Source organism: Cheilinus undulatus, linkage group 1 (assembly GCF_018320785.1).
Source record: "Cheilinus undulatus linkage group 1, ASM1832078v1, whole genome shotgun sequence".
Lineage (NCBI taxonomy): Eukaryota > Metazoa > Chordata > Actinopteri > Labriformes > Labridae > Cheilinus > Cheilinus undulatus.
In genome coordinates this window covers 9,898,253-9,922,909 of record NC_054865.1, presented here as the reverse complement: position 1 = coordinate 9,922,909, position 24,657 = coordinate 9,898,253, and the positions used below count along the sequence as shown (strand labels likewise).

Here is a 24,657-nt window from a genome sequence, read left to right as displayed (position 1 = left end):
CCAAATTTACACAAATGACAGGGTTGTACAAGCAGACTGGTATGTCGAACAGTTAGCTCAAGTGCCTCTGGTGTTTTAATAGTATTTTTAAATGAAAAATTGATTTCCTCTCTCCATCCTTCCTCCTGCTCTCTTCGTCTCCCTCCTGTCAGGGTCGACACCACTCGTGTAGAATTCACCATCTCCCTCAGAGAGAACTGGTCTCTGCCCTTCCTCGCTCTGCAGGTCACCACGATCACCTGCTACCTCCGGCCTCAGCTCAGCGCCTTTCAGCAGGTACACACACAACTATGTTTCATCAGAACAAACAAACTGACCCTCCAAACCATGTCTGACTGATGAATCTGCATTTCTCACAGCAAATTAAGAGGGGTATGGCTGGGTAACTCATAGAATATGCAATATGTGGCCCATGATAATGAATTTCACAAAACCACAATTCTGTGCTAACTGATAGATTAAAACATTAAGTGGCCACACAAGATATCTAATAAACTCAAGTTGCAGGATTGATGTATTTATTTGCTGCCTCTTTTCATCAGTTTCACCTCTTATTGTGCATCATCTTTTGAACACACTGTTTGTACACTGCCAAATGGCTATCGATCAAAACAATAACAAAAGATATGAGAAGCAACATAGCCAGTTGGTGCTGGTGAATTAAGTTATTTATTACAGATGTAGTAAAACTGGATAACAAAAGTGTTAATACCATATCCTGGGGTAATAAAAATTAGACACAGTACTGCTTTAGTTACCATCATGAAGGCGTAATGAGTGCACTTTTATTATAAAGACCTTGGGAGTATGTCTCTGTTTCCACCACTGCCTGTGCATGAAAATGCTCTGAAAGTGATTAAATAACTCCAGTTAATGATGTCGACTATTTTGACAAATGTCAAACGCATGCATTTATACTGGTGCATATGCAGTATACTCTCGTGTCATGGCATGCCATGCTGGCACTACGGTCTGGTCGTCCACAACAACACGAGTTTAAAAACACTCTAGTCTATACTAGTCTATATTGTGAGGAAGGTCTTGCAGCTGCACCTGAGACTCGAGAAGATCTGTTGCACAAAAGAAGCCCACAGTAGTCACAGGGATGAGTGCAGGACTGAGAGTATAAATCTTAAAAGATGTTAATGAAAATTTAATTTTCAAGAAATGGCTTCTCTTCAGAGAATCAGAGCAGTAGAGACTTGTAAGCAAAAATCATGACTCACAGTGTTTGTCATATGTTTACACATGTTTTCATGTAGATGTGTACAGTGGTGGGTGGGTGGCTGGACGTATTTGCATCTGTCAAATATGGGGGGCCTAGCAGAAAAAATTTTGGGAATGGCTCCTAAAACTAATGAACATTTTGATTTAAAGGGTAGACTAAATTAGAAATAGCTGCCAAAATGAGCACTGGGTTACTTAAAAGTTAAGGCACAGTGAGAGGACCCTCTGCTGTAAAACAGAAGATCTCTGGCTGGAATTTTAAAAACTAATTTACTGCTTGGCAAAAAGAAGTGGAAAATAAAATCTATCTTTACGACCTGATCAAGCCAAACAACAAGTTAACACTATCCCTATATCCAGAGGGACTAGAACAAAAATCAAAACAAAAAAAGCAAAGTTGCAAGCTGAAATTAGTGGAGCTGTACCCTAAACCTTGGGTCCAGTCAGGCTTCTTAAAGGTGTCGGGTTAAATGTGCAGTCTTCTGATGAGCTGATTGTTTAACAGAGAGCATCTATGCTCTCATCAGGCTTTACCAGCAGCAGCAGCCCAGGTGGAAGGAATCAGGTCTGGAGGAGGATACAGTCAGAAACAGCCACAAGTAAGGGGTTGTTCAGATACTTCTGGTAGCTTTTTCAAAGTAAAAGCCCATTTTTTTAATGATGAGACTACTTGGGCCTTTCAAAACTGTTCCCTCCCTCCCTCTAAACATTTCCACTCCCTTTGCTTGCTCTCATGAAGGATCCGCAACATTGAGTTGCATCGAAAACCTCTTAGAGCAGAGTGAGAGTGGGTAAAACCCTCCATCATCAAGTCTACACTTGATGCCTGCTTATTAAACAGGTGTAACACTTTCTGTTGTTCATCATGGGTGACATGCCATAGATTAAAGTTCCACATTATCACCCACACAGACTTTAACACCTCAAAATTAGTTGAAAAATATCAGTATTACACAGATTTCAAATAAAAAACTTAACATTTATGTTCACAGGGACTGAACAAATGAATTCTCTTATAAATGATTTAATTGCAATTTTTAAAAATGCTGTCAAATATGTCATTTTCTCTCATATTATAGAGTGATTTTAATGAGTGTGCCTAATGCTATTCTTGTGGACATCTTGTTATTTTATTGACATAAATCATGCTGCTTAAAGTTCTGTTTTCCATGTCAGTGAGGGGAATTTGTCCTAAAGCCTGTTTCTGTATAACCCTTTAACTTAACCCAGGGAGCTTCATCTGCAACGTCTGACACAGTTAACTTCATGATATAGTTTTGTAAAGACCCCCAGGCTGTGTTTTATTCTGAATTTGTTTCCAGGGCAGTCTAGAAGTTATAGCAGTCACTTGTGAGTAAAACAAGAAAAAATCATAAATCGAGTGGGTGATTGGACAGGTTATTTTAACTTAAATTTTAATTTTAATGGTTTAAATTTAAATTTAAATTTAAATTAAGTGGTTGCAGGTTATGTGTTTTTCATTTGAGATTTGAAACCATGTAGTTCTCTACCCTTAGCTCTGATTTTTCTATTTTTGTGCCTGTTTTTTAGTGAAACACATGTTTTTAATGTTTATAAGATCATTTTGTAAAGGTCATGGATAAATATGGTTATTTGTATTTAATTTAGACATCTCACTGTGAAAATTATATGTTTTTTCCTTTTATTTCTCTTCCCTGCTGTCTGACATAGTCCTGTTGTCTTTATCTTTGGTCCCACTGTCAGCTTGATATGATTAGCCATTAGAAGAAAGCTGCTAAGCAGTCTTTATTTTTCAAATAAACCAACAAAAACTGCCGTAATGATTCAATCATGTTACATTTTACACAGGTGATAATAACAGTACTTAGCTGTATGTATTTTTCTTCCACCTTCAGAGATAACAACACACATAAATGTGAAGATTTGCCATCAGTATCCAGTTTGCATTTCTAACCTGAGTGTGTCTTTTGTGTTTCTCTCTGCAGAAGGTGATGGTGTGGCTGATGTATGTGACGACGTTCTGTTTCTGTCTGACGTGGCAGTTCAACCAGTTCATCCTCCTCGTTCAGGCTCTCATCATTTACAGCCTGGACTGTGCAGACTTCCTAACCACTACACAGGTATGACAACAGGAAAGACTGAAGAATTTAATGGACATGTATGTGTCTTTACAACAATTAGAGAAGGCTCATTTAGCTGTTGTATGAAGGTTTTAGCTGCTTGTATGATTTTGATGTTGAACTGCTTGTGCATGTTCATTTGTTCATGTTTACCTGCACCTAGAGTCTGAAATCAAGGCTCTTGTGAAAACAAAATATTTTGTTAGATTTATGAGTGTTAGGATCATAAAGTGTCACAAAAAATGTTTTTTTACTCATGAGAAGTCTTACATTTTAGAAGGCCTTGTGACTGAGACATGTGAATACTTCATTAGATCTTTCCTGTGCAGTTGAGTCTCTATGTTTTTTACTTTTCTTTTTTGTGGATGTGTTTGTTCGATTAAAAATGCAGAACATTTATAGCAGCCTTTACAGTAGCTCATTATGTGCACATTTCCAAACTCGGGAAGAAGATGGGAAATACTAGTTCAAGGGTATTTGTTTTTTTATGATTAAAAATTAAGGTTTGCAGCCGCAAACACCATTAATAAGAACTTGCAAGATGTCCAGAAAGATTCTAAACTTGCAGCAAGGAAATTAAAGCCATCAAATCCTCCATGAAATATTAAAGTGCTGATGTTATCCCGGTGCAAAAGATGAATTATTTTTTATAATTGGGTCTTACAGAGGTCTTTAATATCTTGAAGTCCATTTTGAAAAGTATGCAGCACCTTTGCACTCTTTTTCAGGCTGTGAGAGAGTTTTAAACATAAAAGTCTTTTCAGTGCCTCCTAAGAGTTGCTCTCACTTTTATGTTGATGGAAAAGTGTGCATCAAGTATGTGGTATATGTTCTACTCTACTCTAAATGATGAAGATGTATGGATCAAATGTAGTAAGATGCCAAGCGTGAATTAAATAGCATCAGCTAGATTTTGATTATCCATAAAGTCTCTGAAGAGGACCACTGACCCCCACAAAACAAGGTCCAAGCCCCTCCAGAAGCCCTGGAAAGTCTTTATATCAAACAAAGTAGCTATAGTGAGATAGCTACAGAGGACAAAATTATTACCACCCACGTAGAAAATGTCACTTTTTTAAGTATTTCCCATAAAAAAAACTTCCTAGCTGTATTTTTACTGCTTACATTATTTGACTTTGCACACAGAAACAAAATTGTTTCACACAAAAAACTACCAGGGTCTAAAATATTAGCCCCCTTGGTGCTAATAGTCAATAGTGTCTCCTTTTTGCTGGATAGCTGCCTGCAGTTGTTTGCTGTAGTTTTCAACAAGCCTCAGACACGTCTCCCGTCTCCCAGCCTAATCTTCTTTGACCAATCTCTCAAGCTCCTCCAGATCTGATGGTCTTTTAGGCATGGACCTTCGTCTTCAGTTCACCCCACAGATTTTCAACGGGATTCAAGGGCTTTGTGCAGGCCAGCCCGTAACGCTTACTTTGGTCTTCTGAAGGTAGCTCTTCATCAGGACCGGCGTGTGTTTGGCTCCTTGTCATGTTGGAAGACAAAGTGACGACCCAGACCCAGTTTTGTTGCTGACTGCCTCAGGTTTTCTTTCAAAATCTCCACATATCCTTCTTTCTTCATGGTTCCTCCCACCTTGACAAGGTTCCCAGCTCCAGATGCACTGAAGCATCCCCACAGCATAACACTCCCACCACGTTTCACTGTGGGGACGGTGTTCTTTGAGGATACGCCTCTCCCTTCTTTCTCCAAACATCACCTACGTCTATAGGACCAGAGAGCTCTAGTTTGGTCTCATCTGACAAAAAGACATGCTTCCAGTATGCATAATCTTTCTCCAGGTTGTCTTTAGCAGACTTCAGCCTGGCTTAAAGGTGACTCTTCTGCAGAAGTGGAGTTTTTCTTGGTCCAGTCCCGTACAGGGCTCTAGTGATGGTCTTCTTTGAGACTACAGTTCCTGACTTGGCTAAGTCATTCACTAGAGTCTTGGCAATTGTTGTTCTGGGGTCTTTAGACACATCTCTCACTAGGTTTCTTTCCAAAGTCTTTGGAATCTTTCTCTTCCTATTGCTGCCAGGTTTTTTCTGGACTGTGTGGCTCTTGTTCAATTTTCTTGATGATTCTTCTCACTCCATTTCTTGACATTTGGAAGCCCTATAACTTTGTAGATCCTTCTCCTGCTCTTTGAGTAACAAAAATTATTTTCTCAAATCTAAACAGATTACTTTTTTCCATGTTGCTTTCAAGCTGTTTATGAGTTTTGAGCATTGAAAGGTTCACGCACATCATTGCACAACAGTAGTTTGTACTATGGCTCCACAAAAAGGTCAGTTCTAAATGGGGCTTATAATTTAGACCCTGGTAGTTTTTTGTGAAATAATTTTTTTTCTGTGTGCAAAACAAAATAATGTAAGCATCCAAAATAAAACTACGGTGTTTGGAAAAGCTGTGTTAAAATTTCCTTGTTCAGTTTAACAGCATTTGGGAAATACTTAAAAGAGGGATATTTTGTAATAATGTGGTCCTCATCTGTACTGTATATAAGCATACTAAAACATTGGTAACACTTCCCAAGCCCCCAAGCCCATAACTATGGTTATGCAGTATTATAGGTGCATTATAACAAATTATAAGCATTCATGACTACTTATAATGTTCTTTAACAGTAATCATTACAAATAATAATGCCAGTGTCTATAATGATTGTTAATGTCTTATAGTGTGCATTTAGTTATAAGTCATTATGGACACTGGCATTAAAATTAGTTATCGTTACTGTTATAAGGTTTTATACATAGTCATGAATGCTTATAACTGGTTTTACAGACTTAAAGGTGCATTCTAAGTATACTTATCATATTTCATAATGCATTATAGAGAGGGGGCATAGAAAGTGTTACCAAACCTTTAATTGGAGGATTATGTGTGATAAAATCACATGAAATAAATAAAATATTTTATGTCGTAGAAGAGAAGATGTTACATCTGACCTAGAAACATGTCATAATATTACAGTGGATGGAGTTCAAGTTATGAGGCTCTTCTTAGAAGTGATGAGCCAGTACTGTTGGGTATTTTGGTGCTGTAGCTCTCTGACCTTGGTACCTAAAAAGAGATGCTCCAAAATACTTCCACTTGTCTTGTCATTTCTTCTCTTCCCTCTCTATAATTGCTTTCGACTAAATGGGAAAGGCCCTCCTGTTGGACTTTTTTGAAATTACTTGCATGGCACACAGATTTTTTTTTCCTTTCTATGCTTCGATATTTTTCAGTAAATGTGAGATTTGTGCCTCACTCCAGTGCAATGGAAGTGAATTTAACAGCAGTTGCAAGCCCTTGACACCAGCTGTAGCTGATGTTTGGATTCTTCTCACTTTTTTGTGTGAAGGAGTTTAAACTAATTTGATACTAGAGCTGTTTTTTTGAAATTTATCCATTTTTTTCTAAAGAGGATTAAATTGCTTTTAGGCACATTTGCCTCCGGTCCTCTGCGTGGGTGTTTTGGAGATTTTCTACTTAGTTTGGCCTGTTTAACAATCTATGAACACTAAAAAAGTATGTCATTTTTAATTTTTTCTTTCACTTAACTCAACTTTTGCTATCAAGCTGAACCATTTGCCCCTTTAAGATGTTTAAAACTTCAGGGGATCATTTTTATTCTGTTTTCCTTTATCCTGTTTTAATATGAAATTAGTAAGTATGCTTATAAGCTTCCACACAGAAACAGGAAGGAGTTTAGCCTGTTTTGTTATTGTTAGGACTGTTTTCATGTGTCTTTACTCAGCTCTTTATATTTGTGTGTTTTTCCAGGTAACCACTTTATACCTGGTCCAGGTGAGCGGTCTGCTGAGCGTTTGGCTCCTACAGTTCTGTAACTCCATGATACTGGGATCACTGGTGCTGAGCTTCATCGTAGCAGCACTCTTCGTCAGACACTGTCAGGTCTGTTCGTGTTTTTTTACAGATTGAGAGTATAAAAGGGATTGTTAGAGATAGGAAAAAAAAGGCAGGAACTGGAAACCAGGAGAATTAAATTTTAGTGTATCAAAGTCTTGATGGATACAGACAGTTGTGGTCGCCTCTCTTTAGAACAGAAAGAAGATTAAGTTGTTTGACGTGAAGGGGCCTGCGCTACAGTCAGTTTTTGTAGAAGATAACTTCAATTTGTATTCTGGAGACACGTTTTTGTGGCTGGGTCTAAATGTAATTAAGTTAAATCAGATCTTGTCACAGTAACAATTACAGAAACATTCAAAGTGACAGGATGAAAGTGGAATGGGGAGAAACAGAAATAGGAGAGAAAGAGATTTCATGTCTCGCCTGTAATAACTTGTGTGCAGAAACAGCTTGCTGTAAATGTTAATGTTTCATTTGAAGAGGGTCATTAATAATCCATATTCAGATTTTACAGGAGTGGACCTCAGTTAGACTCGTTCCATTATTTAATACGAACTCTTTATGGGTTCAACATGCATCCTTACATAATAAAAACGTGACTTCACAAGGAGGTTTTATCTGGAGATATTACTTCTTCCCAGGTTTGAATATTAAAATACAGTATTTTCCTTAAATTATATATTTTTTTGATTTTGTAAATAGACTGATTTACCATTGGAAGTTTTAGATTGGGTGCAAGGCTATGGCTATGTCATGGCTTGATTTTCTTTTCAGCTTGCATGTGAACAAGTCAGGGCTTTCAGGTGGGCAGAGTAGCATCTCGTCTTGTGTTCTGAGAATCTTTAGAGATTAGAGATGCACATCTCGCATCCAAAAACGACAGAACAAATTAAAAAAAAAGTCTAGAGCCATATTTACCTTGTCTTGGTAGATGAAAAGAAAGAAAAATCTGGTAGATAAAAAGTGAGAATATAAGCTCTATCATAAAAACAAGGAACCTGTTATAGATCATAACATACTTAAAATAGCAAAAATGTAATGATAAAAGATGGAAAACTGTTGTATCTAAAGTTGCAGATTAATTTCTACTTGTCCACTGAGCTGTTTGCGATTTTTTTAAACGATATGCACGTTTTAAACACAAAAGGGAAAAAAATCACACAATACAATAAAATGTATTGTTTTTAACCTTTATAACATTGTGATTTACACGTTAACGCTGAAAGCACTAACTGAAAATAAGAGTATCAAAGTATTTTTTTACACCAACTTTATCTACAGATGTTTTATTTTCTCTTATAAATGTTACAGAACGGTGACCACCTGTTCTCAACACACAGTCATTGCTCCACTCTAACAGTGCACCAGCATTTGTGAATTAGGCCTGCTTCCATAGAAAGGGGCTAATTTATCCCAAAATGACTGCCTAAAAGCTCATTTAAATCCAGCACATGCACGCAGAGATGCTGCCTGCTCTGCTGCACATTAACATGGCCATGTTTTGTTAATTAGACTATCTTTTTGGCTCATTTGCACAGGCTAGCAGGTACTTAAGTCATGCAGTCCTTTACTGAGTCAGGCCCAGAGAGCGGTGCTTCAGCTCTTCATAAAGCTGTTAACAGGTAGAAGTTTGAATGTGACAGGGGCGGATCATATTGTACAAGCCAGTTTATAAACCATACATACACCCGTAAAAAGGAAAATTCTCTCAAATTATTCAAATGGTTTTAGTCAAAGCTAATGAATGTAAATGGCCGAAATGCAACATTTGGCTGCTGTCTGGGTAATATGCAAGCTGGTGTGTCTACCTTGCCAAAAATTATGGGATTAAAAAAGCATCACTGGGTAAAATGATTCTAATATCATATGTGGACATTTTTGTTTGAGTGCAGAGCACAAAGCAGAGCAGAAATAATTCTGATCCTAAGTTCTACACACTAACTACAGACTTCTACTGTTAATAAAGCATTAGTAATACTTACCTTATCATTTATGAATTTGCATGCTATAGAGATGATGAGTTAACTAGTCATTAATTCTCTACTAATACTGGAAAACAATGTAAACAAATGTGTATATGGGTTGAGTCATTTTACGACAGGGCGGTTTCTTACAGTTTTTGGGGTGCGTTAAATAGATTAATTGGTGCAAATGTGCATACTTTTATATAGTATTTGAGTAGCATTAAACTGTAAAAGACAGTGCTGGATATTTTACATTGAACAGGGCTAAGGTGCTTGTTAAATAAAAGTTCTATTTTCTGGCTCTGTTTGACTGTTGAGTGGTCATCAGATTGACAGCCTGGGGGAAGAAACTGCTTCTATGTTGGGTTGTTTTGGCAAACATAAGCTATTTAAAGAGTGAATTGGAATAAAAGTTGATAAAAAGTGCACTTTTTGCGACTGCAAACAAAACCTTTATGAGTGTCTTTGACTTTGAGACTTTTTGGTCTTCTCCTGATGTGTGAAGTTCACAACTAGGACTAGAGACTGACTTGTGCCAAGTAAATAATCATATCGTCCCACCTCTTTGTGTAAATGTTAAAGTTTTTATTGAATAAATAATGGATGTTTCCACATGAAAAATAAATTGAAGAAGCTGCATGAAGATTTGTGCTGTCTTTTGTGCTCCTGCAGTCTGGTCTGAAGACAGGAGGTCTGCTGCTCCGACTGGGCAAACTGCTGCTCCACAGCATCATGGTCCTCCTTCTCACCTGTACCATCAACTACCTGGCCAAGGTGCTCCTCTTCTTTTATTGTCCTTGTAGTTATTTATTATTCTCTTCTCCATTTCCATCTCTTACTTTTCCCTTTCCCCTTGTTATTTTTGTCTGCCTGTCCCCTTTTTCCCCCCACAGTTGCAAGTTATTTTTTTGTACTATTCTTCTTCTTTCCTGCCTCTAGACCCCTTTCTCTCAAATCTTATCTTATCTAAACCTCTCGCCTGTCTGCTTTGCTCTTTTATTTTCTTTTTCTTCATCCGATGGTCTTATCTCTCCCCTTCTCCTCCTCTCTTTTGTCTGCTCTTTCTGTTTTGTCTGAATGTTTCATATGACGTATTCACACTGCTGTTTCAAGGGGTGAGATATATGCTGCTGTGACGTTTTCTATTTGATGTGAATGCCGTGAGTTTTAGAGGAAATGTCACTTCCACAGTAATTTTTGTGGTGAGATTTCAGATGGAATAATCTGTTTGGATTTTTATGACCCTACACCATAAGTCATAATGAAGTGGTTTGCAGTTTTCTTACTTTGTGGGACCATTTCCTGGGATTATGTTGATGTTTTTTAGGCCTTTTCCACATGTTATACCTCTCAGGAGTGAAGTGGGCAGTTTTTTACGGAAACTTTGGACATAACATTTGATTTCCTCTTTATCTTTCTGTACCTTGGACAAATTCCTGAAGGTCTCAGTTAAAAGGACACATACCTCTTGAAGGTATGTCATTGTTGTCAGTAAAAAAGCAATTACTGAACACAACTAAGGAATCCGCATACCACTACACTCTTTATGAACCTGATCAATTCTACCCATGGTAAAGGGAAATCGACTTTTATGCTGTGGCGTCGTAAGGGAAAAACTCTGGGACTGCCACAAACAAAAGACTCTTTCTGTGCATCTATATTTCTTTATATTTGAATTGTTTGAAGTTTTTTTCCTCTATTTGTCTCTTTTTGCTGCCTAGGCTGAGAAAGATCCATTTTACTAAATGTTAAACTTTCATGCATTTTTTGGAATCCCCCAGGTTGTTGAAAGTTGTTTTCAATACTTAGATTTAAGAGGGTGTTAAGGTGGCCTAAGGTCTAACTGGGGTAAAACAGGAGTGACAAACTGGCTGTCTGAGGGCCACATATTGCCCTCTTTTTCAATCATGGCACTCACAAGTCAATTTCAAATATCAGTACACTTTTAACATCTTAGATGCATTTATAAATCCCTTTTAAAAGGATAGAAATGTTGGAGCCCACAGATAGCCTAGTGGTCTAAGGCTCCTTCCATGTATGCAGGCGGCCCGGGTTCAAATCCGGCCTGTGTTCCTTTACCACATGTCATTCCCCACCCTCTCTCCTGTTCCAACTCTATCCACTGTTCTCCATTTTGGAATAAAGGCAGGAAAAGCCCAAAAAATAAAGCTTAAAAAACAAAACAACAACAAAAAAAAGAATAGAAATGGTAACAAACAGCCTCTGCTCATTGCATTCAAAGGTTTAGCTTGAAATGTCATGAGTTATGTGTGTTTTTGATTTAATTACATATATCAATTTGCATTTAAGTTTAAAAGTGTAAATGTTGGTTGAGCGGACATATGGCAAAATCTTAACTAAATTTTTTAACTCATATTTTTCTATATACTTGCACTGTGTTTATGCATCTTAGTATTGTATCTATTTTTGTCATTTGTGCTGCTTTTGATCTGCACAGCACTTTGGTCAACTCCGGTTTTTTTAATTGTGCTTTATAAATAAAGTTTGAGTTGAGTTGACAATAAATTCTGATGAAGGCTTTATACATACTTCTTTAGTTAAATTAAAAATAATTAGAATTGTTATTTCACATGCCATTACACCATTAGACATCCCAAATCAAGAGTGGAAGTTTTCAGTGTACCTTGCACTCTATCTGGTATCCCTGCAGCTCTTTTCCTTTCCTGCAGAGCCACACAAGTAAAAACTCAATGTGAAACTCTGCTGATCTTACCCCACTCTCCCCTATTATTTCCCGTCCTTACGCTAGGCTAAGGCAGCAGGCTACAGCCTTACCTTACTGTACAAAGAAGCAATAAGCAATCAACCAATGTCAGTTTTGCATTAAAGGTGACATAATTAACTGAATGACACTTAAGCCCAACCTTCATAAATGTTCATAAAGCCTCCTTCATGTGAATGACAGGTTTCATGCCATGATTATGACAGTGTCATGTCCGTCTTATGCAAACTCCTTCAAATAAAGTGTAACTAAATTATTAAATTGGTAATATCATATGATTTGTATTATTTTGGCCATTAGGCTGTGAGGATAAAATTTGTGTGGCTCTTTCAGCAACCAAAGATGCTTATCTCTGAGTTAAGGCCTTTTAAAATAAGATTTCTATATTTTCATGTTTTGCTTACACTGTGCAAACATCGGCCATTTCAATTTGACAAACTGAATTGCAGGCAACACAATCAGCTGGCCAACAGCTCACTTCACACAGCAGTGACTGTCTCATGTGATGTTTTAAAACAATCCTGTTGTGTGTCAAATCTTTGGTTTGAACTGGGCTTCTGCTGAGAAAACAGTACGCTCCTTTATCGCTCTGTTGTGGAAATGCACTGTGCAAAGGGCTATTAGCTCATCTTTCCTGTTTCACCATCTACATCCTACTCCCTCTTCCCCGTTCTTCATGTGTCTAAAAGTTGTATTTATGATGCGAGTTATCATAATGTCTTCATTTCAGTCAGGAACATTCTTGTTAAACATTTTAATATTATATTGCAAAATGGATATACAGTTTTACTTGGTGGAGAAGGCTACACTCAGAAGATTCTCCCTGGGTCAGTCAAGCAGCATGCTTTGACTTTCCAAGGAGTGCATGGTTAGAAACCCAAATATGGATGGAGACATTAATGACAGTTTGTACTGAATACACTAAAAATAAATCAAACGAAATAAATGAATCTTATTATGAGGGTGCAACAAGCTTTATGCTATAAAGGTATAAAATTAATGCAAGCAAGGATTAGTAAGAATAACATCATATTTAAATCGACTGCTGTGTTGAGAGAAATAGATATGATTGGCTGTGGGAGCGAGGGGATGATCATTGGGATGAACTGGCCATCAGCTGTATGAAATAACGCTGAGCTTCATTCACTTACTTCTTTGTACATCTCAGCCAGCTGATCTTAAACTTCAACAAGATGACCTTTTCTGTGTTTGTGTGTATTTTCAGAAAGCGCTTCAGCTCAGATCAGACGAGCACATCTTTAAGTTCATCCAGTCAAAGTTCGGCTTGGGATCCACGAGGTATGAACAAGCACTCAAAAAATACTCACTCGCTTGTGTTCCTGAAAACAATGGCCCACACTCTGACAGAGCCGGATTTTAACACCAGAGAGTGCTCACGCACAGTCTGCACTGGTACACACCTCTTGATTTGATCCAGCTTGACTGTATTATTCACTGAGCAGCAGTATCGTAGCACCTGGAGCGTTAGTGTGTGTGTGAATAATAGATGGCGGGGTAACGGCAGCAGGCCTCCCATCGATCAGACACCGTGTGTGCGTGGCGCGGCTCAGCCACTGGATAGCTGCTCCGGGGTGGCAGATAACACAGCTCTCACACCCAACGCCACACAACTGGCCCTTCAATTATTCAGCAGGCTGTGGAAAATGCAGAGCTTACTCTCCATCTCTGCTGCTCCCTCTGTTCCTGCTTCTCCCACTCACTTAATTCTTCTCTCCTACTGCTGCTTTTGTTATCCCTGGAGTTTTGTTATGTGTATACTCGTATCTCAATTCTCAGTTCAATTACTTATCTGTAAAACTGTTTTTCAGAGGCAGAATGGCTACATCGTAATACAATCTCTAAAATATATCCTCCCGAAAAGCTCTATTTACTGTGCTCATAACATATTGAGACAATAAATTCAGTTCTTGAGTTTTATCATTGCTTTTTTATTTTAATTCAATGTGGTTTAAAGTGTTCTGCCTGCTAGCAAAAGTGACCCTATCTGATTTTTTTGCTTTGTGTGACTACATTGTTATGTTCTTGATGTCAGTTTTAAGAGTATAATTCACTTAGAACCTAATCTTTTATGTAGTCCTGAATCAGACACAGGTCTTTGCAATGTGACCTCAGTCTGAACGACCAGGCGAGAACACATTCAACCTTGTGGCATCCGTTACACCTTTGCATACACTAAAAACTGAGTTAAAGATACAGACAACAGACAATTTCAAGATCATTAACAGGTATGCTGTCTGCCAATCAACATCTATTTCGAGGTAAAACAAAGTATGAATTTAGAAAAATATGATCTCAAGCAGATAATCCAACGAAAAAGGATAAGGGCCACTGAAAAGAAATTTGAATTCTTTTTTTCATTACTTGTGAGAAAAAAGTCAGAATTCTGAGAAAAAAGTCAGAATTCTGACTTTTTTCTTACAATCAAAAAAATGTGCATCTCATTTTTGTTTTTTTTTCCAGTGGCCCTAATCCTCTTCTGTATAATCCAGTCTAAAATCACCACAGCTGCTGCAGCAATGCAGAAGGAAACAGACTGTGCTCATGCAAATGAAGGCGTAAATAAGCAATAGATCTGAATATTATACCGGTTTCTTTCCATGTATAAAATATTTACTCTTACATTGCATGTCAGACAGTTTAAACTGTAATATTTAAGCTGATGTATATGGAGCTGTATGATGTTTATAAAACTGATATGAAAATGTAAATTACAGCTCTAAGTGTTATTATTCTTGTGTTTTAAATGTTTTTTAAAAAGAGCAGGATTTAGTTCTCTTTTGTAGGACAAAAAATGTAAAGAAATGACAATATATTTTATCTAGTTTCTTTAGCTCCAATCAAATTTGTGCAAAAACTCCTGAAAATTGCTTGAAATTACTTGTGTGAGCTTCATGTGTGAACACGAACATAAGTTTTTCACCATGCCTTTACCCTGAAATTTTCCTGCCAACCCCCTTCACATTTACCTTTGATTTTATTGTCAGTTTGTGCTGCTAAGTTTACATCTTTTTTTTCAAACACAGTATGAAGAAGACATTTTTGTCCTCTGTTCACGTGTTTCTGAGTCTTTTTCTTTTTCTCTGCAGAGATTTTGATGCCAGTCTGTATCTTTGTGAGGAGGCCTTCGGTCTGCTGCCTCTCGACACCCTGGAGCGTCTGGCTGGCACTCTGCTGCTGTACCCGTACATTTTCACTCTGTTGCTGCTCAGCGGCATGTTGGTGGTGTCTGCACTGCAGAACCTGAGGTAGGTAATGGCTGGACATGGAGAGAGAACCTTTATGAAGTAGAGCTATAAAGCATGATGATTGACATCTGAAATTAACACATTTAATTTTCTAAATAGCTTTTATGACATCCTATTGTGTCTGAAAGGCACACCGTAGTTAAACTAAGTTGACCCAGCAGCACCTGTAGTGTGTCCCTGTGATGGTTAATAATGACACCACTGCACCTTTGAACTTCTGAGTTTTCAGCTCAGTGGATACCTCATTTACTTTTCTATCCATTCCACGTTTTTTTCTTGTGGTTAAGCTGATGTTGTAACTTTCAATTTACCTGAAGTTTCTTTTCTTTTCTTTTTTTTTTTAAATAAAAGCATGTTATTATCCAAACAGGAAGTTGCAAGCACCCTCAGCTTAAGACAGTGCAGCTTAAAAGTAAAAACATGACGTGAGAGAACATTTTTATGAGAAAATCTCTAATCTCAACGTGAATTTTTCTCCAGTTTTTCAGGAATGCATGTTTAAAATGGTTCTAGCCAGTCATCCCCCAGTGTCTCAGGTGCTCCACAGATTCTGTAATAGACCATACTCCTACAGTGACCATGGCCTCTTGACATCATACTTAAAGTGAGAAGCTTAAAACTTTTTCTTCAGTCACTTTCAAATTGAAAATTGACCATAAAGACACTTGATCATGAAATCCAGAGCAATCAGACCACATTTAATGTTAAAGAAAGATCGAAGCCCACTTTATCATATTCATGCTCCTATACTCCTAGTTTTGTTTGATAATCACAGGTTTGATATGATGTAAAAGGCATATAAAGCGTAAAGTTTCACAGTGCAGTGAGACATTTGTACATCTTCATCTGGGACAGTCGTAGCTGTGTGAGTTTTTGTTATCACAACTTATTTAAGCCTAACTGATGGTGTTACCTGTGATTCTGTGTTTTAAATTGTTGAGGTTAGTGGCCTGAAAGTAGTGAAATATTCATAAAAACAGTGCTGAAAAACTAATTGAGAAATGGCAACAGTAAAGAATTAAAAAGAGCCTTTGTCTAAAGCCTGGTTGGGTGGTGGCACACGACGCTTATGTGTGGTCCAGTACAGTTTTGTCACAGTTTAGCTCACTAAACTCTAATCTTACCCTTCCTTGTTTCCTCAGCTGAGGTTTGTCTCATCAACCTCTAGCCTCTCTTGTAGTGACAGGAAATCTGTCTCCTTTCAGAGATCCAGGACATTTAGCTAAGCTCAGTAGAGCTGGTTGTTTGGCTCCCAGACAGCCCTTCATTTGGTAACAGTTTGTCTTTTTCAATATGGATTAAATAGCAAAGGGTGGAAGAAAGTAAACTGGCACTCAAATGGAAGCTTTCTACGGTGTCTCACATTAAAGAGCAGTTTTCCTGAACAGGCTTATTGATGAACAGCTCATCATCCTTCAGTTACTTACCTGACCACAATGTTTTTTTTTTTTTTAATTAGTGGTATACCACTGTTTCAATTAAAAGCATGTTTGTGAAAAAAATAAGAACATTTTAGCCAATAATCTTACGTTGTAGTTTGTTTAAGCATTTATTACGCAACATAACATGTTTGGCGTCAGGCTCTGACTTTATCACTCCTCACAGATTTTACATACAGAATTTGAGGAGTGACAAGTTAACAGCTTAAACCCCCAGACGGAGCCAACAGGTGCGTGCTGGGATGGAGGTGGGTTGAAGGCAAGAGCACAGTGTTAATCCAGGCGCAGCGATTGCAGCAGAGGAAGAGACCGGAAGTCTTGGAGCTTAATAGCCCACAAATTTAGGAGGACGTGAGTCATGTTCGTTTCGTTTCATTTTTATATGTTGAAGAAGCTCAGCTTGCATCCTAGCTCGGTACAAGACTCTTCTCTCACTTGATTTGACTAAACACAAGGAGGTCTGCAGGACCGAATAATTTGTGATACTGATCACCTCCACATCAGGTAAATCAGTTGAACTGTATAAAAACATCACTTTTTTGCAAAGTGTAGGGATTGTATAACCTTGCAAAGCAGATGGATTCATCTGTTTCTATTTTTTCTCACTGGCAAATCCATCTTGTACGGCTCCCATCTGAACTGTTTGGGCCCGGTTAGAAAGTGAAAGGACCAATCAGTGTCGAGGGGCAGTAATTCCGGGTGTGGCAGAGTAATGATGTAAGGAAGCAGTGAGAAGATGCTGGTTTTATCAGAACTTGAAGACATTTCTTCGTTGAAAGAACTAAGAACAGCATTAAGTTGTTTTCTTTTCAAAAATGACAAAAGTTGTGTACTGACATGTCTACTGTCACCTTTGTTCGCCTTAAGCAGCTCTCTATGGAGTTTACTCGTCGCTAGCAGTGCACCTCAGTTTAGGGCTACGACGTCTCATATTTTGTTGCTCTGATTGGCCCATAAAGATAAGACAGACAGAACGTTCATCCAATCACCCTCCAAGTTCTTTTTCAAAGGCTCTGCCCTTTTCCAAACACCGTCTATAGAAGGTTTTCCAGATGGATGTGTGAAACAAATCTATCTGCAGTGTCAGGTTAGGGATTGTACTCAATGTATGTAGAATCTTGTTGGATGATAATTGCAGACAACGGACATTCAGTATATTTCCATATACTCAGAATAGTAATGTGAACCAGCTGCTTCGGTACACACAATGTTTCAATTATAACACACCTTTTTCATTGTAACTGTATCCAAATCCATAATGATCAAATTTAAATGATAACAAGAATATTGTTTAATGCTAATGGTAGATAACAGGCTTTTAAAGATGGTTTTTAAACATGAAGTGTGGTCAGATCACTGTCTGGAGTATTAGTATCCATTGTCTTTATAGCGGCTTTTTATTAGCAGAGGGTTTAAACTCAAATAGTTGTCCAATTCTCTTGGACTGAAACAAAGATGTTACCTCTAGCTGCCCCTTACAGCTTAATTTGTCCGTGTCGAAGACGAGGGGCCGCACTGGATTAAGCACATTAGTATGTGAACTCGCCCTCTGCCGTTGTACAGCTGGAATATTAACCTCAAAGAGCAAAGGGCTATATCCCAATTCAGGAATTGATTAAATTATTTACAGCTCGTCTCATGCTGAAGAAAGAGTGCTATTGGATTTGTATTCTAATGTGAGCTTGTGTCCATCTTGTGTGGTGCAGGAGGCCAGATCGTGGGTGTGACATCTTTGCCTCGGGGCCTCCCTCTGTTTGTCTGAGTGCTCACTGCTGCAGACAGAAACAGTCGTGTTCATCGTTGCATATCCACTTGTTTAAAAAAGCAGCTAATGAAATCTGAATAATATCTGCTGAAATCTGAATAATCTGAATAATATCAATTCCACCCACCTTCCCTTCTGCTTCTGAAGCGTCTGGCTCTAATGTTTTATGTATCACTGTTGTCTTTTGTCTCTCTGCCTTTTTTGTGTCTCAGCAGACCTAAAGGAGGTTCAGCTGAGGAGAGGAAAGGAGGCGGAGAGGGCCGAGTGGTGGCTTTTCGTCCAGATGTGGCCTATAATCTGTTGCACTCGCTGTTCTATGGCCTGCTAGCTTTCAGCACAATGAGGTGAGCTCATGCCAACAAATGTACCATACTGGTATGTATATAGGAGATTTTTTCCTTTAAACACATCTGAAAATAAGTGAAATTATCTTACATATTAAGTCTAGACTTCTGAATTTAGCCTGAACGATTTAATAGAAAAGTAAGAGTACGGCAGGCACCTGAGGCCAACCATCAGTCACTACAGAGTCAGGGGGAGACATGGGGATTTTCTAGGACTAGGTGTTCCCTAAAGCCCCACAATATGATACTTGTCTTGACACGGAGACTATAAAACAATACATATTGCAGTACATGTCTATTTTAGATGATAAACATTAGCGCTGCCCATCTTGACTCGTCTCAAGATTCAATTCTATTACGCTCATCATGCTGAAAATTTGATTCAATGTCACAATGCATCATTGTTTAACTAAATGATAATTAGTAATATTTTCAGTGATGGATGTTAAATTATTTTTCTTCACCTATTTCAAGAATGCACGTAAAATAACAGCTTTTGAAAAGGTTTCTTGAAATAAACTTAATATTTGAAAGTATTATTAAAGGTTTAGTTGTGTTTTCCTTTTTCTGAATTTATAGGTTACCTTTTTCTAAAATGTTTTTATAAAAGATAAAACATTTTGAATTAAGAAGCTATATCACTTACTCTCTTTCCTTCCTTCACTATCACACATCTTTAATTTAATGAGAGAAATTAACTTCAGATTGCCTTGTAGGATTTTAAATATGAGCTAAAAATGTCCCTATTATATTCACACAATGAAATATTTTTCTTGACTCAAAACTAACATAAGTTTAAGGAAACCCTTTTGGCACATTGTTTGGCAGTGTTTGTTTGTGTCAGGACATTGCTGAATCAATCATGATGGACTGTTAGTTAATTTATTTTCCCTGCCATCACATGGTAGGTTCACCATCACTTCTGTGTTTTTCTCAGAAGTGTAAGACATTATGCATTTGACTACTGTGATGGCACTGAAACATACTAGACATGTGACCATAATAAACATATCGGGGTTCGTCTATCCTCAATAAGGGCGTCATTTTTCGCTGTCTTCTTTTCAAATTCTCCCTGACTAGCACTGCCTCTCAGTGTTTCTGTCAGCAGGCTGCACTGTGCAGACTCCTGGGTATTTCCATGTTGACGCACCAGCATAGTCGTAATTTAGGACTTGATCAGTTCAGTAGCATCACATGCTGGTGCTACTGCAAAGACAGGAAAAGTTGCACCATTTAAAATAGCCTACAGCTAAGATGCACTGAAAGCAGACCTTTTGAAAGTAAACTAGTCAGTATCTGAGTATTTATGGTAGGTCCTGCTGCAGGGGGAAAATACACTAGCAGTGTCCTTCTGCATCGATCATGTGCTGGCTCTGTATCGATGCAGAATTATCCACGTCAGCATCGCAATGCATTATAATTTTTTTTTTCAACATGACTGATAAATGTGTCCTACATAAAATTCACAGCACTAGCTATTCTTTATTGTAGAGAACAACACAGGCAAAGTTTGAAGGAACCTTCACTTCAATAGATGTATTTTATACTTAATGTCCCTCCCTGTTGTCTCTCTTGCTCTGCATCTCTGACTGAACACCTGTATTACTGGAAAAGCCAACATTTGTCTGTTAACACAACAAAGTTGAGAAATCAAAGTTAGTGAAGTTTGCTGACAACACATTAATTTGTGTAAGTCTTGTGTTGTGACTGTTATTGCAGAATGACAGCATGCCCAGGGATTCTGGAAAGTCTTGAAAGCTCTGAAATTGGACTTTAGAAATTTAGGGCCATAATAAAGTCTTATTTCCATCATGAAATTTTAGAAGACATTTTGACTAAGATATGTCTCTATCTAATCTTTGTACTCTGGTCAACTTTATATGATATTCATGGCTCTTTTTGCTAGTTCATTTGATAATTAACAGCATATACTTTAGTGATATGTGCCCCCCCCCTTCTCTGTCCATGTTTATTGGCATTTCTTTATGTCTGCATCTCTGTCCCTCTTTCTGTAGAGCAATGAATGCTCCTTGAGATGTCCTATTTAGTTAATTGATTAGCGCTGCAGTTTCTTGTTAACAAGAAAGCATTTCAGAAAAGTATAATGCTACAAGAATTTAACAGTGTATTGATGATTTAGTGGCGGCACGGCGATGCAGGGGTTGGCGCTGTTGCCTCACAGCAAGAAGGTCCCTGGTTCTCTTCCCGATTAGGGCCTTTCTGTGTGGAGTTTGCATGTTATCCCGTGCATGTGTGGGTACTCTCCAGGTACTCCAGCTTCTTCCCATCATCCGAACACCAAAGACATGCTTGTTAGGTTAATCAGTGACTATAAATTGGCCGTAGGTGTGAATGTGAGCGTGCCTGGTTGTTTGTCTCTGTATGTCAGCAGTGCGATTGACTGCTGACATACAGGGCGTGCCCCAGCTCTTGCCCAATGACAGCTGGGATAGGCTTCAGCCCTCTGCGACCCCCGAATTAAGTGGTATAGAAAATGTATGGATTGATAGATGGATTGATAGATGGATTGATTGATTGATTGATGGATTGATGGATGGATGGATGGATGGATTTAACAGCCAAAACCAAAAAGTATCATTCTGCTTCTTTAATAGTTAAACTGTTCAGAATCAGCTCAGCACACCTTTCTTTGTCTATAACATTTGACACTTTTTATGAAATCAGAAAATTCGGCCCTGGCCCGTTTTACTTAGGAATCTTAGAAGCCTTTTTAATTTTTGCTTTTTGCCTCTTGTTTGCTGTGCAACAAAAGCAGGAATTATTTTTTTCTCAGTTCATCTCTTAAAAGTCTTAAATTTCATTTTTTAAGTGTTTCAGAACCATATGATGCACACAGATACCTGGATATCCACACTTCCCTAGCAAGTCTCACTGGTTTATCTCCCAGACAGGGATGGTTTGAATGTACTTGTCCTCTTGACTGCTTGATTACGAGAGCTTGTGAGCAGACGCCGGAGTCCAAGTGCCTCCCCAAAGCCTTTCACTAAGTGTCTGAGTGGTCCACTTTAGCCCCATTCAAGCTTCTAGTGTACCCTCATCTTTCACAAAGTGACACTCACTGTCACAGGAAGTGCAGAGGGATCAGATAAAAGTTAGACAAGGGATAATAAATACTCTGAAATTCACTGGATGACGGACAGACTGAAAATATCAACCTGCATACGTCAACACCCGCAGTTATTTCTATCACAAACGTCAGTGTATGATGTGTGCTACGTCTGAAGATTGCCCTTTTTTAGTTTTACCAGTCAGGATGACTCATTTTAATAAAGAGCATTAGTGCTGATTTACCAGTTAATAAGAGACATGCAGTTTAATAAGAAATTCCTCATGAGTTTTAATGTATGCATTCAGACTTTTTTAAGGTAAAACAAGCAACAACGAAAAAGTATGTTAACGAGCAATGCCCACTCACTCTTTAAGCGTACATTTTTACATTTGACCCACAGGATTGAGACATGAGTATAAAAGCCATGCTTTCACATCATTTTACTCAAGTCAGAAGATGCTTCAAATAGCTTTCAATGACCCTCAGATAAAATGGTGTCAACTCAGTGGCAATTGTTTTTTGATGTAGTAAAGAGATGTTGCAGACACAAGTATTGTGTAAATCAGGTGTTCCCAAACTATTTCCACAGGGCCCCACTACACGTATCTAGGAAAAACTAAAATCCCCAGGATCCAAATAAAAAAATAAGTTTTAATTATTATTATAGAAAAAATCTAAACAAAAAAGGCCTATAGAAACTTTGAAAAAAAAATCAATAATGTTTCTTAATTATTATCATTATGTTTTAAATAATCTTATATTGACAACCTCAGAGCAGACAGCCCAGACATCTTTTGCATCTCACTTTAGAGCAGTGATTCTCAACTGGTCTTTCCTCCTCCATCAACAACTCTTTACTGAGAAATCGGGACCCAAATTTAAAAAAAAAGAAGTTCAATCACAGGTTCATGGGAGTTAAATCAACACTTTGGAGAGTGTTCACATTTCAGCTCTATTGTAATGTTATTTTTTCACTCACAATGTTGTTTTTACACATTGAAGTGAACTCTTTACACAATATTGTGATCTTTTCTTTTGCTTAGGGTGTAAATTTGAAGTGTTTACAGCTTTAACTATTGACACAGTGCAAGGCACTTATCATACTTAATAAAAGTGGCCTTCTGGCGTTGTACACCGTTGTACAAGTGCGGGGCTAGTATATGCCCTTTGTCAATGACCTGCACACCATCCAATGCCATTAGGCCATCCACTGCTAAATGCAGGTATTCACTAACTTATTAGGCAACTTCACTCATGGTGCAGAAGTGTTTAACATTAAAACAACAAGGAAAGGAATCCTGGCCGTTATCACTTTACAACACGCAAAATCTCCACACATCTTAAAACATTTAACACATATACGTACGTATATATCTAAAAACATCTAGAACTCTGCCCAAGGGCATAATGGGTGGGTATGGAGAGAAGAGTATGCAGTATGGAGTTAGAATTATTGGTGGTCGGACTATAAATCTGGAAGTTAACATGGATAGCCAGCTGATAGAAAGCTTTGTTTTAGCAGACATGCTCCATTTGACATCTTTCAATGAAAGCATGTTTTTAAAGGCTAAATAAAAATATAGCATTATACATTTTGTCATCCTTAAAGGCGTAAAATAAAGGTAACATATAGCTTTGTTAAATAAAAGTCATCCCAGGTTGGTGATCATGGTTTGTGCAAAAACAATGTTATTCCTGTATTGATGTATCTAATGTAAGGCTTGTTTTGCTCTTGTAAGGATTACAGTCTGCAAACACTCAAACTAAAATGAAATTCTAATTTCTGGTAAAAAATTTCTAATTACAAATTCAAGCCACACTTACTTGGCAAATCCAGATAAACATCTTTTTAAAATGTATCAAAAAAGGCTTGAATTATTTGTCTGCCAATGGGACGACCAAATTTTAGTTTAAAAATGAAATGTACTAATTTAGAAATCTGATTTCAAGACCCTTATTTAGAAAAATTAGCTTATTTTTACCAGTTACAGGCACTGCAGGCCTTAGTTGTTGTTTTATATCTTCAAATTAGATGCTTGTCTGGACTTGTGAGGTTTATTTGGCTTGAAGTTTGAAAAATACACTAATTTAGTGGTGAGCCATCATAGCTAGAGTAGCTTGGTTGTAGTTTTCCCATAATTCATTACAAAAAAAGGACAAAGCTGCACTTATTATCCTGAACTCTTTGCTGATTTATAAACAACATGAGATGGGGTTCGAAAGATCTCCGAGCTGCTTCCCACGCAAAGACTGTTAAAAAACAAAGCATCATGACAGCGGAACGAGCATGCCTCCGTGGAAACTGCGACCCACATATATGCATATTTCCCAGTCAGTGGGAAATGTAATCAAAAAGTGAGTGGATGTCCATTCAGCTGGAGGCTGTTTTACTAGTTTTCTTGGCACCATTGCATCATGTCTCTGCCAGGCGGGCTATATGGATTGTGTCCAAAGGTTTTAACCTGCAGCACATATCTGAAGAGAGAGGAGTAATTCTGATGTTGTGGTTATATAAGAAACATCTTGTCAGGATATTACATGCATATCTTGTGACGGAAACGGTCAAGGATAAGGGAGAAGTAATGTCTCAAACAAGTTTTACTCTTCTCTCAAACTGATTTTTATAATATTTTCCAGTTGGCAAGAAATGCTCCAGACAGTTTTTCATCTTTTGTGTTGCTCCTCTACAATTAACCCCATTAGCCTCTCCTCTCATATTCTCTTGTTTCATGTTGCTGCGCTCTCTTCAGTGTCCTGTTGGCACATATTAAACTGTAGCTCATCTATCTGGTTCACCTGCCTGCGTCATCCATTGGCAGGCTTTCTCAGTGAGCCAGCTGCCCTGTGAGGCTCCACTCAGAGATACAAGACTCTGGCTG

At 38.0% G+C, this 24,657-nt stretch overlaps 1 protein-coding gene across 4 annotated transcripts in view; it reads left to right on the top strand.

The window, feature by feature from the left end:
- dpy19l3 (dpy-19 like C-mannosyltransferase 3) overlaps positions 1-24,657 on the top strand; it is a 134,369-nt gene that overhangs the window by 45,973 nt on the left and 63,739 nt on the right. For 3 of the 4 annotated variants that reach the window (XM_041787092.1, XM_041787075.1, XM_041787101.1), the window contains 7 exons: positions 153-276; positions 3,195-3,329; positions 7,101-7,232; positions 9,824-9,925; positions 13,120-13,193; positions 15,002-15,160; positions 18,577-18,708. In XM_041787092.1, the coding sequence (XP_041643026.1) occupies positions 153-276; positions 3,195-3,329; positions 7,101-7,232; positions 9,824-9,925; positions 13,120-13,193; positions 15,002-15,160; positions 18,577-18,708 (858 nt within the window). The remainder of the gene's footprint in view (positions 1-152; positions 277-3,194; positions 3,330-7,100; positions 7,233-9,823; positions 9,926-13,119; positions 13,194-15,001; positions 15,161-18,576; positions 18,709-24,657) is intronic. The other variant, XM_041787083.1, reaches the window with a different exon arrangement.